The following is a 14,667-nucleotide window of genomic DNA, read 5'->3' on the forward strand; positions in this document are numbered from 1 at the left end:
TTTTATCCGTGTATTACCATTTAAAAAAAAATTCTCTCCATAATTTGATTCTTCAAACGAAAACCTGCATAATTTGATTGAATATTGAACAGATATATCATGTTAAGGAGGGGTATTTGCGAAAAATACCAGTTGAGAGAATGTAAAATTTCACGAGCCTTAAGGCGAGGGAAATTCATTCTCAAGACTGGTATTTTTCGCAAATACCCCTCAATAACATGATATATCTGTTTAATTACACCGAATGTTAATGTACTAAAACGCATTGATGATCGTGACGTTACAAGCGTCCAGTCGGATAGAGTATTTTTTTGGCAAATACCACGGCAGAGAGGGTAAAAAAGGCATATCCTTTTAGCAAATACCCCGGCGGCGTTAAAAATTAACGATATTCATTTGATAACAGTAAATTGGTGAAAAATACACTGGCTATTAACCAATCAAAACCCCGGATTCTTACATAAGGTGTAATTAAGCTTAAAATGTCATCTTTGAAAATATTTGAAATCCTCGTTATTTTTTCGTCGTTTTTGGAAGAATAAAGGCGCCAATGTTAGTGAATGAAAAGTCTAGAATACCTTATTACTATTGAGGTATATAGGATTTTTTTTATGAGACAAGTTTTACGGTACATGGGATTTTTGTTCTGAGAAAAGTGCCTGTACGTGGTGTCATATCAGAAATTAATATAAAAACAAGGAAGTTTATTTTAATCCATATAAACCAGTCACCAAAGTTTCCTGAAAACAGCTGCATTGCACTTTTGAGTCGTCTGAAAAATGAAAAATCTCCCCTTTAAATATGAATAAGATATTTCATAACTCGAAAGCATTAAATCTGAAATTTGATAAAAAAAAAACATGTACAAGTCAACACATTTTTGAGTAATTGTCCGAATACTTAATAGTACCCATTTTTTTTATTAATGAATAAAAAAAACACTTCGGAATTAAGCATGGTTCTTAACAATAAATCGAATTGGAGCTCAATAGATGGAAACAAATCAGCAAAGTTTCATGCAAATTGGTTGAAGCGTTTTTGAGTTTAGTTGTTCGACATGTAGACCACGGACGTACGTACGGACGGACACCAGTTAACCATAAAACGGACCTAAAACGCTCGTATAACGATGTTATTGTTAGCTGCCATTTCCGTATGAAAGTGGGTCCCTGTCGTCAATTAGTTTCGGAAGAAACCATATTGTGTTTGTCATAATCAAATCCCGAATTCCATTTTCTTTTCCAATTTTTCTTTTCGTATGGATAGTTGTTGTATTGTGTACAGGGAGATTAAAGGGAAACAAATAGTTATGGACAGATTGGCACACCATACAATATAATTTTACGTTAGAGATATAAATAAACAAACATTGAGATCAATATACTTATATTTAAAACAAACTAATATGGCGACAAAGAGTGAAATAAAATCTTTAAATCACGATGAACGATCGCATGTAGCTTTTAAAAACCGGTCATGTCGAAGAGCAACATTGTTTTGGCATAATTATGAAGGAAATTTAATACGGTACGCCATTATTGAACCAGAGGGTGTACACCGGATGAACACTTATGTAACACATCCTTGGTCTGTATCAGATAGTGAAAGTGGCGACAGACTTTTAGTCGATAATAATTTCGTGTTTTATCCCCGATCACAAGGGGAAGATCAAGGATCAAACTATGAGAGAATTTGCATTGACCTTCCTGGTAAGAATATACAAATTATATATATATATATATTATAAAGAGAGAGATAAAAAAAAAAGGGGGGGGCTTCGGTTCTGTATTTATTTCAGAACCACAATATTCTCAATAGCTTCTTAGTTTTTTGGCTTATTTTTCTCTAATCTTTATTGTTTCCCTTTTTTTTGCCGTATATATCTATTGTTCTCTGCTTTGTTACCCCATCCTGAACTTCATACATTGACATTACGGAAACCGCGGGTAGTTTGAACAAACTCTGTTTGAGGCTACTTTAATTAAGACAATGTCTTCACTTTATAAATTGAACACCCCCTTTTTTTGCCTCTAATTTCCTTTACGAAAGTTGATTACAGCCTGCCACAGGCATATTGTGCACCCAATATACATTTTTGATTACATTTACCAAAGAGTTTTATACTTATTAGATGGGTAGTACATCAAGGATACAAAAAAATCATTGCATTCCATGTTTGACGTCATTTTTATCACGTTTATTTCTAGAAAACAAGACAATACAAAAAAATACATAAAAAGAAAAAGAAAACAGTAAAATAACGAAACTTTCAAGGAAAATTCAAATCAGAGAGTCCTTTATCAGATTGCAACAGCATGAGCTTAAACACATCAAACGAATATAAAACAAAAGTTATATTCTTAACTTGGTACAGGCCTTTCCTTATGTATACAGAAAATGGTGATTAAACCTGGTTTAATAACTAGCTAAACCTGTAACTTGTATGACTGTCGCATCGAACGTTATCATATTGACAACAAGTTTGAGCAAAACAAGCAGACGTTACATTTAGGTAAAAATGTCAAAAAGCCGTAACCATGGTAACGGTTATGAAATCCTACTGGCATGACTGGCCCTTTAGTAAAACTTTGTTTTCATGTAGGCCAAGGGCATTTATAACTTGTTATATGCGGTATTGGTTTTTCTCATTGTTGAAGGTTGTACTATTACATATACTATTCATTTTGGTCTCAGGAGGATAATTGCCTCATTGGGTAATTGCATCATATCTTATATGATATTTAAAATATATTTCATTTTAAATAAAAAATTTAGTACCCAAAATTATGAAAAACACTAATTAATATACTATAATTGTTTCAGTGTATCCATTATGGATCAGATGTCTACAGGTTTTACGGAAGACGATACCCAAAGATACCATCGACAGTTTACAGATTCCTAACAATCTGAAACACGCTTTAAATTATGCACCAGACATCCATTTTACAGACTATACAAACTTTTGCACAGTCAATGCACAATGAGTCTGATTGGAGTACATGCATCAATATCTAGTCATCAGTAAGTTTAAAATGTATAAATGCATTTTAATCTTGAAAATTTCTTAAAGAAACGATAATTATGCCAGTAACCGTGAACCAATCAGTAGTTGTTTTGAGGAGCAAATCAAGACCAAGGCTATCATTCATTTGGAGGTCGATATGCATGGGCGAAGTTGTTTGACAGAAGACCACTAAGTATATAAAAAGACGAGGAGGATTACGGAGAAATGTTAATGGTGATGATGTCGACCGTCGAACTATGATGTAGTTTGAGAAATTGTTTTGCCAGATTTACTAGAATGGACGAAATTGCACAGCTTCATTTTACAATAAACACTAATAAACATTTGAAATAGATGTCGATTTCATTGTTTTATTTTATACACATATATATATTTGGTAAATAAAGGTACATAATAAAATTGAGTATATGGAAATGGGGAATATGTCAAAGAGACAACAACCCGACCAAAGAACAAACAACAGCCAAAGGCCAACAATGGGTCTTCAACGCAGCGAGAAAATCGCGCACCCGGAGGTTGTCCTGAATAAAATTGTGTACTAGATCAGTGCAAATGGACGTCACACAACTTCAAAACATATAAAGGAACTAAAATGAAAGAAAAAAAATCCAAGACTAACAAAGTCCAGAGGCTCCTGACTTGGAACAGGCGCAAAAATGCGGCGGGGTTAAACATGTTTGTGAGATCTCAACCCTCCCCCTATACCTCTAACCAATGTAGAAAAATTTAAAGAAATAATCCCGAATAATCAATTATATTTAAATTTGCATAGCGACGGTGGTTTTAGTTTGAGGGGCCGTTATCATAATCACGACAAACTACAGATCGGTTCCCTTCTTTTGTGTTTTTTTTTTAATTTTTTTTTATAAAACAATGTTCCCTTTTAAAAACCTTGGTACTGACATGAACATCTGATTTTATTCTCCAAACCAAAAACCTACAGAATAATCATCTAGCACAAGCTGGCTGCACATTTTTCATCACACCAGTACATTGAAAAAATGACCTTATGTTTGTTGCCTTAGAGTCCAGTTGCAAATATTTCATGTCATATAAGTAACACAGTTGGCGAATTCGAACTAATGACCACTGGCAATCATTGGCAATCATACCACATCTTCTTTTTTATACTATGTATTATGTGGCTTAAAGGTAGTCATAGGAGTGGGAACCATGGGAATGGTTGATTTTGTGAAATCGGGAAATACATTTACGAAGAAGATAAAGAGATACTTGGTAAGGTGAGAAAGCGACCAAGTTAAAATTACAAGTGTATACAGGTCATCATACTTATAATTATGAAAATATTGACTGCATAAAGTAATGTCCTATCTGTGTGAAAGTTTTTCGGCAGACAGTTTTGTTTAAAGCGCAAGGACCGTAGCACCTGATAATACAGACCCAATATCAAAGACGTATTTGTACCCAGTGTGGGATCTACGGGGTTCCAGGGGTTGAAACCCCCCTTTTGGGGACAATCAATGCATTTGTTTCGGGACATACATTTACACTGGGTAGCTAGCATCACCCTCTTTTGAAAATGACTGGATCCGCCCCTGGTGCCGGTATAGGTACATACATAAGTTCTTGGTGACAGGACAATTTTTTTAACCCTCAACATGGTTCAACAGACATTGGCCATTGCCATTCCAGTTAACACTTAATTTAGTCATGTAGAGTCACTGCTTTATTCAATGCAAAAACATGCAGTCTCTGCAACTTTTTAAAGAAGATAAAAAGTACCTCAGCAGCAGACAAGCCAAACGAGATAGTGCAAAGCGGAACTGTAACTTCAATTTTTTAAAACAATCCACAGAACATTAGGCAGTTTTTCCATAATTTATCCATGGAACCAAGTTTCAAGCAAATTTTCAGGCATTGAATAACTGAAATTTAACCCAAAGTTTTAAGCTCAACTGGCTGATTGGATTTTTTAAAATAATTTTCGATTGTATGCCTTTAACCTTGAAAAAAAAATAAAGAGGAAGAAATTGTTAACAACAAAATCGATCAGTCAATGTGTATAAACAGGTGAGGGGTTCAGGCTCTTAGCAACCTCTTGTTAACCAGTTTTCAAATTAGGTTATATTATTGTAATGGAACTCATGTTGTTCTGGATGTCTTCTTCTTTGCTATAAATTGTAATATGTGATGATTGATAGCTGTTTGCTATACATCCAGTGGCAAATATTTCACGGACTTTCAGGTTGAGATGATGATTTGAATAAGAAAAAAATCATGGAGAAGATTTTGACCACCTCTTGAAGGAGATTTAAAATATTAAATTTAACAAAATGGGTAAAAAAATGTTAACACAGAATTGATATGTCTAGCATGTCAGCATAAAATTCAGAAAAAAGACAATCTGACAAACAGTCAGTATACTAATTAATTCAGTCACTGAATCAAGAACTAGTTGGCAGGACCTTCAACATTGTCAAGAAACCGAGATTTATAGCAGTAATCTTACTTTGTAGAAAATAGTGTTGTCTATTGCAAATATACCCATCAATCTAACACAAGCAGAAAAAAATTGAAATTGGTAACCAATTCGAAGTCACTGGACCATGACCTAAGCAGAAAACTTAACAACTATTGACACCATCAACAATGATGCTGTCTTTACCTGAAAAGTAATGTCTATGGCTGTGTTTGGATATACGCATATGGCGGCCTATGGTTACCCATAGGTACCTTTGGGTAACCATGGTTTGATATTTTGATACATAAAATATCAAACCATAGGCCGCCTCAGGCATATAATAATAATGAAAATTTATAAATAATAATAATGAAAATTTATAAAGCGCCCTATATAAAAAATAAAAATTACTCTAAGGCGCTGTACATACACATGGTAATTAAAACATATCAATGACAATAACATAAAACATAAAAAATACATCGTGTCAGATTCAAATGCTGAAATAAAAAATGCCTACCATGAAATAAAAGGTCAATACGAAATACATGTTAAAACAAAGAATAAAAAAATAACAATATAGGATAAAAGCATGCAGAACAAGCAAAAACTCAATATATCCAAACACAGCCTATGTCTTGCCTAATAGACCCTAGGGGAGATTAAGATTTTTCTTCAATAACATTGTTTATTAGGATAATTAAATAAGCATCCTTATTCACATTCATATTACTAGTATGTCTTTCTGCATCTGGATTCTATTACCAATTTCCTTCATTTTGCGACTCATACAAGTGAGAGGTTTAGCTAGCTATCAAACCAGGTTTAATCAACCACTTTCTTGCTGAGTAAATGCCTGTACCTGGTCAGGAATAAGACAGTTGTTATCCATTAGTTTAATGTGTTCCAGCTTTTGATTTTGCCATTGGCTTAGGAATTTTCCTTTTAGAATTTTCCTCATAGTTCAGTATTTTTGTTATTTATTTTTTCTGGAAAAATAAAATGAAATAACACTATAAGGGCATAAAAGTATAAAGCTATTATGATTTTTCTTGACATACTGCTGTTCAAACTCTGTGTGTTTTGCATTAAAAACAAGGGTAAAACCTAATGCCCCCTACGCTACGGCAAGGACATAAAAAAGAATAGTTAACATTTTTTGGGGAAATTTGTTTTCCCTTTCAATGCAACAGTTGTATTTTAGGTTAAGTCCAATAGAAACAAAAATAGAGGATATTATTGATTACATGATCTGCTGACAAAAAGGACATCTGTCATTATTTTCACACAAATCTTTGGGGAAAGAATACTGAAAAAAAGTCATGTGTAACACAGTATTTTGAAAAAATATTTTGTGAAAAATGCTCCTGGTTTCATAGTTCTAATCAAATTGAGGCCTCTCTCCATCAATTAGGGAGGTTTATGAAACATGAGAATAAGGCAAAAATTTTGTCAATAAGATCATATTTATTATGATAATTATATAATATAAACATCCATATTCACATATCACAGTTAAAATAGATTTGAAAAGTTTAAAAAATTAAAATCACATAATATAAGGAGTATAAATCTAATATGTACAAGTCTGTAAGGACTATTCCATTAAAATGGAGGGAGGAAGGTCGTATGGAAAGTTCCATTTCAGGACATTGGGTTGTTGGTCAGTTGAGATTGTATAAATAAAAAGGAGATGTGGCATTATTTACAATGAGACCATTGTCCACCATACACTAGAATGTTGATTTATTGTATGCAAATTTCTTGATTAGGACATGGGTAGCATTTTATTTCATAAATCTCTTCCTATCAACCCTCATCTGTTTTTATTCCTTCCTATCAACCCTCATCTGTTTTAATGGAATAATCCTAACTATAAAAAAAATTGAATTAATATGTATATATTTTGCCTATATTTTACCATTTTGTTATTTTATAAAATGTCTACTAATGTTACCTTCCACTCAAAGTCAGCCTTTTACAAGAAACCTTATAACAAATTATTAAGGAAATTACTGACTCAATTTAAACAGTACTACCTACTTCTTTCATGCAAAATTCTTTAAATTTATTTTTAAGCATTTTGATCTATTTGGTTTTTTAACAATTACAATTATCGCGAATATAAATGCTATTAATAATTCTGAATTTCTTTAACTTTAAATAAACTCTTTTCTTAATATTGGCTGACAGTCAAACACAATTCACAACATCAAAATAGAACTAGAGGCTCTAAAGAGCCTGTGTCGCTCACCTTGGTCTATGTGAATATTAAACAATGGACACAGATGGATTCATGACAAAATTGTGTTTTGATGATGGTGATGTGTTTGTAGATCTTACTTTACTAAACATTCTTGCTGCTTACAATTATCTCTATCTATAACAGTACTTTCTGTGGAAAATGTTATTGAAAATCTTCAAATTTTAAGAAAATTGTTAAAAATTGACTATGAAGGGCAATAACTCCTTAGGGGGTCAATTGACTATTTTGGTCATAGTGACTTATTTTTAGTTCTTACTTTGCTGTACATTATTGCTGTTAACAGTTTATCTCTATCTATAATAATATTCCAGATAACAAAAAAAAACAGCAAAATTTCCTCAAAATTACCAATTCAGGGGCAGCAACCTAACAACCGATTATCCGATTCATCTGAAAATTCCAGGGCAGATAGATCGTGACCTGATCAACAATTTTACTTCCTGTCAGATTTGCTCTTAATGCTTTGATTTTTGAGTTATAAGCCAAAAACTGCATTTTACCCCCATGTTCTATTTTTAGCCATGGCGGCCATCTTGGTTTGTTGGCCGAGTTACCGGACACATTTTTTTTAACTAGATACCCCAATTATGGCTAAGTTTGGTTAAATTTGGCCCAGTAGTTTCAGAGGAGAAGATTTTTCTAAAAGATTACTAAGATTTACGAAAAATGGTTAAAAATTGACTATAAAGGGCAATAACTCCTAAAGTGGTCAACTGACCATTTTGGTCATGTTGACTTATTTGTAGATCTTACTTTGCTGAACATTATTGCTGTTTACAGTTTATCTCTATCTATAATAATATTCAAGATAATAACCAAAAACAGCAAAATTTCCTTAAAATTACCATTTCAGGGGCAGTAACCCAACAACAGAACGTCTGATTCATCTAAAAATTTCAGAGCAGATAGATCTTGACCTGATAAACAATTTTACCCGGTCAGATTTGCTCTAAATGCTTTGGTTTTTGAGTTATAAGCCAAAAACTGCATTTTACCCCTATGTTCTATTTTTAGCCGTGGCGGCCATCTTGGTTAGTTGGCCGGGTCACCGGACACATTTTTTAAACTAGATACCCCAATGATGATTGTGGCCAAGTTTGGTTTAATTTGGCCCAGTAGTTTCAGAGGAGAAGATTTTTCTAAAAGATAACTAAGATTCACGAAAAATGGTTAAAAATTGACTATAAAGGGCAATAACTCCTAAAGGGGTCAACTGACCATTTGGGTCAGGTTGACTTATTTGTAAATCTTACTTTGCTGAACATTATTGCTGTGTACAGTTTATCTCTATCTATAATAATATTCAAGATAATAACCAAAAACAGTAAAATTTCCTTAAAATTACCAATTCAGGGGCAGCAACCCAACAACGGGTTGTCCGATTCATCTGAAAATTTCAGGGCAGATAGATCTTGACCTGATGAACAATTTTACCCCATGTCAGATTTACTCTAAATGCTTTGGTTTTTGAGTTATAAGCCAAAAACTGCATTTTACCCCTATGTTCTATTTTTAGCCATGGCGGCCATCTTGGTTGGTTGACCGGGTCACCAGACACATTTTTTAAACTAGATACCCCAATGATGATTGTGGCCAAGTTTGGTTAAATTTGGCCCAGTAGTTTCAGAGGAGAAGATTTTTGTAAAAGTTAACTAAGATTTACGAAAAATGGTTAAAAATTGACTATAAAGGGCAATAACTCCTAAAGGGGTCAACTGACCATTTGGGTCAGGTTGACTTATTTGTAAATCTTACTTTGCTGAACATTATTGCTGTGTACAGTTTATCTCTATCTATAATAATATTCAAGATAATAACCAATAAACAGCTGCGCCATGAGCGCATGATACGCCCGACGTCTTGTGTGGAAGTTTTATGCAATAATCATAAATAGTTTCTGAGGAAGTTTTAAGCAATAACCATTTATTGTTTTTGAGACATGGCGGGACATGTGAAACACCCCCCCCCCCCCACCCTGTTTTTTTTTACAAATATCACTAAAATAAAATTTTGAATCAAACCAAAAAGTATACAGATCTTTAAATTAGTATAACAAAGAAGTGTGTACAGTTTCAAGCAATAGTCATAAATTGTTTTTGAGATACGGTGCGACATGTAAAAAAAAAACCTCCCCCTTTTTACACAATACTCAATAACTCAAAAATAAAATTTTGAGTTATCACCAAAAAGTATACAGATCTTTAGATTAATATAACAAAGAAGTGTGTAAAGTTTTAAGCAATAATCATAAATTGTTTTTGAGATACAGCATGACATGTAAAAAAAACCTCCCCCTTTTTTACAAAATACTCAATAACTCAAAAATGAAATTTTGAATCATCACCAAAAAGTATACAGATCTTTAGATTAATATAACAAAGAAATGTGTAAAGTTTTAAGCAATAATCATAAATCGTTTTTGAGATACGGCGCGACATGTAAAAAAAACCTCCCCCTTTTTTAGAAAATACTCAAAAACTCAAAAATGAAATTTTGAATCATCACCAAAAAGTATACAGATATTAAGATTAATATAACTAAGAAGTGTGTAAAGTTTTAAGCAATAATCAAGAAACGTTTTTGAGATACGGTGCGACATGTGAAAAAAAACACACCCCTGTTTTGGTTACAAAGTGCCGTAACTCAAAAAGTTTAAATCTTATTTTCACCAAAAAGTATACAGATCATTTGACCATCATAAGAAACAACTATTTTAAGTTTCATGAGATTTGGATAAGTCGTTCTCAAGTTACGGTGCGACATGTTTACGCCGGACAGATGGACAGACGGACGGACGGACGGACAGACGGACGGACAGACGGACGGACACCGGACATTTGTATACCATAATACGTCCCGTCAAAATTTTGACGGGCGTATAAAAACAGTAAAATTTCCTTAAAATTACCAATTCAGGGGCAGCAACCCAACAACGGGTTGTCCGATTCATCTGAAAATTTCAGGGCAGATAGATCTTGACCTGATGAACAATTTTACCCCATGTCAGATTTGCTCTAAATGCTTTGGTTTTTGAGTTATAAGCCAAAAACTGCATTTTACCCCTATGTTCTATTTTTAGCCATGGCGGCCATCTTGGTTGGTTGACCGGGTCACCAGACACATTTTTTAAACTAGATACCCCAATGATGATTGTGGCCAAGTTTGGTTAAATTTGGCCCAGTAGTTTCAGAGGAGAAGATTTTTGTAAAAGTTAACGACGCCAGACGACGGACGACCTTTGGGCCAGGTGAGCTAAAAAATAATAAAAAATTGCACTAAAAACTGAAATATATTTCGTATTAAATACTAAAACCCTTATGGGACTAGGATCCTTAAAATACATCCAACAATTCCATACTCAGAGTACAATTTTGATTCGTTAATTTCAATCTGCAGTACGATAATCACACTTGAAAGTGGCCTGGGCTCTCTGTCATAAAATTTTACTTAGTACTCACGAGTATAAAAATTTACAGTAAAATCCCCAATTCTGGTTTTCTGATTGGTTGACTTTTTGAAAGTCTTGTGTACAATAATCATGCTTGAAACATTTATGACAGCAGGGCCAGAAATCTTTTGCAACCACAAAAATATGAATAGATAAAAAAAAAAGTATGTTGCTAAGTTACATTATTCATTACATTTATCAATTCTTTATTCATTACATTTATCAATTCTTTATTCATTACATTTATCATACATTTATCAATTCTTTATTCATTACATTTATCATACATTTATCAATTCTTTATTCATTACATTTATCAATTCTTTATTCATTACATTTATAAATTCTTTATTCATTACATTTATCAATCCTTTATTCATTACATCTATCAATTCTTAAAAACATGATGTCAGGGAAAATGTATAGTCAATCTGCTCAACAGAAGCCATGTTTTTCCTGCAAATCTGTACAAAAATATATATTTAGTATTTACAGACTAAATATTGCACATATATAATCACATAATACTTGACTAGGTTAGATATCTATTTAATACAAAAGACAAAAAAAAAATATCTTAATAACTGTAAATTCAGAAATTATTGCAGGGATTTTATTAATGTAAATAAAGTTGAGTTGAAGTATATAAATTTGGTGAGTATAGCGATAATAAGACCTCACCTTCTTATATCTAATACATATATCTGTCTACCAGTTTTCATGTAATCGCAACCACTAATCACCAATTATTTTCCATTTCGAAGGAAAATCACAATGAAAATATGAGTGCAATGTTTTCTGAATTTACAGTACATTTGTACTAATTCTTGAGATACTATTTTCTATGAATAACTAAGATAAAGTTGAATCAAAAGTTTAAATAAAATACAATTATTTAATAGGAGTATACAAAATTTTTAAAATCTAGTATTCATGAATATATAATTATCTCTCAATCAACAAAACTATTGGTATCCATATAAATAGCTACAGTATCAAATTATATAAGTGGATAGGAAGAAATTGGCGAAACATTATCAATTTTGTTTAAGCAGCAACAATATCCCAAAAGGGCCCTGCTGAAACCATCTTTGTTTTTTGTACGTTATCATGCTAATTGGTCAAATATTTTTAATCTTGTTAAACCTAACTTTATTCAAAACTTATACATTAATAAGTATTTTAATTTATCAGATATTTAGGTTAAAAAACATTTACTAAATAAAAATTACTATATTTTTTTGAAAGAAATGAAAAAATCTTACTTGAGAAGAAAACAACTTTAAAAACTATGTAAAATGTGATATAAATATGTTAATTTCACAAAAGCATTATTCAAAAGAAGATTGAGATATGTGCACATATAAATGCTTATAAAGAAATCTAAAATACCATTATACATAACACATTGTTTGCAGCAATATTAAGTATCATATGCTGTTATTTATTGTGGGAATACCAATTTTTGTGAATTTCGTGGGTAAAGGTGATCTGAGAATTTAAATGTTCAACGATGTACAAATTTTCAATAAGCTTGAATGCAGACAAACTTATGACATTAAAACTGAAATTATACAAATTATTTTACTGAGAAAACAATATTTTTTACCTAAAAATATGAAAATTCTTACAAGAATGAAGAAAAAAGTTCCATTTTCAAACCTTGTAAATATCTCATACAAAAAAACTTGCCATTTGAACTTTTTGTAGATTGCAAATATCACAGAAATACATGTGCAACAGAAAAGATATGATATTTTTTTTATACCAAGATACTAAGAGTTCCTAAAAACAAATTTCCCTTTCTGTTCAAATTTTTGTATAATGCCAGAGCTTAAATAAATTAGCTGTAATTTTTTCTTTTAAATTAAATTTCAGAAATTTTATGTGAAATGCAAATTAATTTTAATTCAAAAAGATAAACAAATTATGACTGATCCAGATGAGTTGTTGTCATGGAAATATGGAAGCACCATTTATTTTTTCATTGTTTTTTTCTAATTATTAAATCTATTATTTGATTTACATAAATTCTAAGATAAGACTTTTCTTGTCCATAATAGATACAAAATAAATATACCAGTAGCAAATTCACTGTTTCAGAATCTAATGCATTTTGGGTACTATTTTCAAAAGCATGAAATTACCCATAGTCCTTAAAATTCTGTATCAGCAAAACTGTGTATTGTTTATAATTTCTACTAACAAATCCAGATTATCTATAGATAATCATCATCTTAATTCTGCAACAAAACATTTCAAATGTCAGGATGAACTGTTGTCTTTCCAATCAAAACATTACAAAGATCAAGATGAACTGTTGTCATGCCAATCAAAACAATACAAAGATCTGGATGTACAGTTGTCATGCCAACATGGAAGCATCAGTAATTTGTATTCTGTCTAAATTATACCATTGCACATTATCGCCCTCTAGGTTAATGTTCCGTAACTTGATGTAGACAGCACCTATCAAATTGTTTTCTCCCAACATATCGTGGTCCCATACACTGACTTGTAGAGTCTTCATACGCATATCGTTATCAGACATTTTATATTCAATCTGTAAATAGAATTCAATAGTTAGTTTCATACAAAATGTTTAAAAATACCATTGAAAATCTATTTATCTATTGACATCAAATTAATACCATTGAAAATTTATTTATCTCTTCATATGGGTGGTTTCACAATTTGCAATTAATTCCCATTATATAACTGAATAAGTTTCTATCATTCTATCCTACCTCTCACCCCCAATTTAAGTTCTGCAAATGCAGCTGTGACCTTGACCTTTGACAACAAATTAAATTTGGACCTTTTACAAGGTAACTCGTTAGGTCATTATCAAACAGAGTTTATTGGCTCAAAAGAAACTATAATGTTTTTACATGCAGACACCAGTACTACATTTATACTGTAAACTTGATTTAACCTTTGTAGTTTTTCCTTAGATCAAAGGAGTATGTCCGGTAAGGACCGATTTTGGCCTCAAATTTCAGTTTCATCTGACGAAAAATTTTAACCACTTTTTAAACACTTAAGTGTCTATTTCATATGATACAATTAATTTATGTGAAAGAATTTAACTTATTTAGTCATTAAAAACGATCCGATTCAGGCTCAAATATGAGAAATCTACCAAATATGCGAAAAAATGTCACTTTTCAGATGGTTTTTGTCAAAAACGAAAGTGGCCGCATCCGTGTTCATCCTCAATCTTTATATATGTTATGTATTATCATCAAATACAACTTCCATTTCAATATTTTGGATGAACACAAATGCGGCCACTTTCGTTTTACACGGAAACCGTCTAAAATTTAACTTAAATGCTGGAATTGTGAAGATTTCAGTAATTTAGCATGAATTAATGGTGCTAGTTCTCAATATATGTGCATTGTATTGTCAAATAGAGCCCATATTTATGTAACAGAACCTTTCTACTATCCAATAAATGACTAAAAGTTTACATTTTAACAATTTTGTAAAACTGCTATATT

The 14,667-nt window shown here is 31.9% G+C and overlaps 1 protein-coding gene across 1 annotated transcript in view; it reads right to left on the bottom strand.

The window, feature by feature from the left end:
* Positions 1 to 12,389: 12,389 nt before the first annotated feature.
* LOC143083659 (phosphatidylinositol 4-phosphate 3-kinase C2 domain-containing subunit alpha-like) overlaps positions 12,390 to 14,667 on the bottom strand; it is a 58,776-nt gene continuing 56,498 nt past the window's right edge. Inside the window, exon 37 of the mRNA XM_076259940.1 lies at positions 12,390 to 13,727. Coding sequence (XP_076116055.1) covers positions 13,530 to 13,727 — 198 coding nt within the window. The 3' untranslated portion in view covers positions 12,390 to 13,529. The remainder of the gene's footprint in view (positions 13,728 to 14,667) is intronic.

This window comes from Mytilus galloprovincialis, chromosome 7 (genome assembly GCF_965363235.1).
Source record: "Mytilus galloprovincialis chromosome 7, xbMytGall1.hap1.1, whole genome shotgun sequence".
In the NCBI taxonomy this organism is placed as follows: domain Eukaryota; kingdom Metazoa; phylum Mollusca; class Bivalvia; order Mytilida; family Mytilidae; genus Mytilus; species Mytilus galloprovincialis.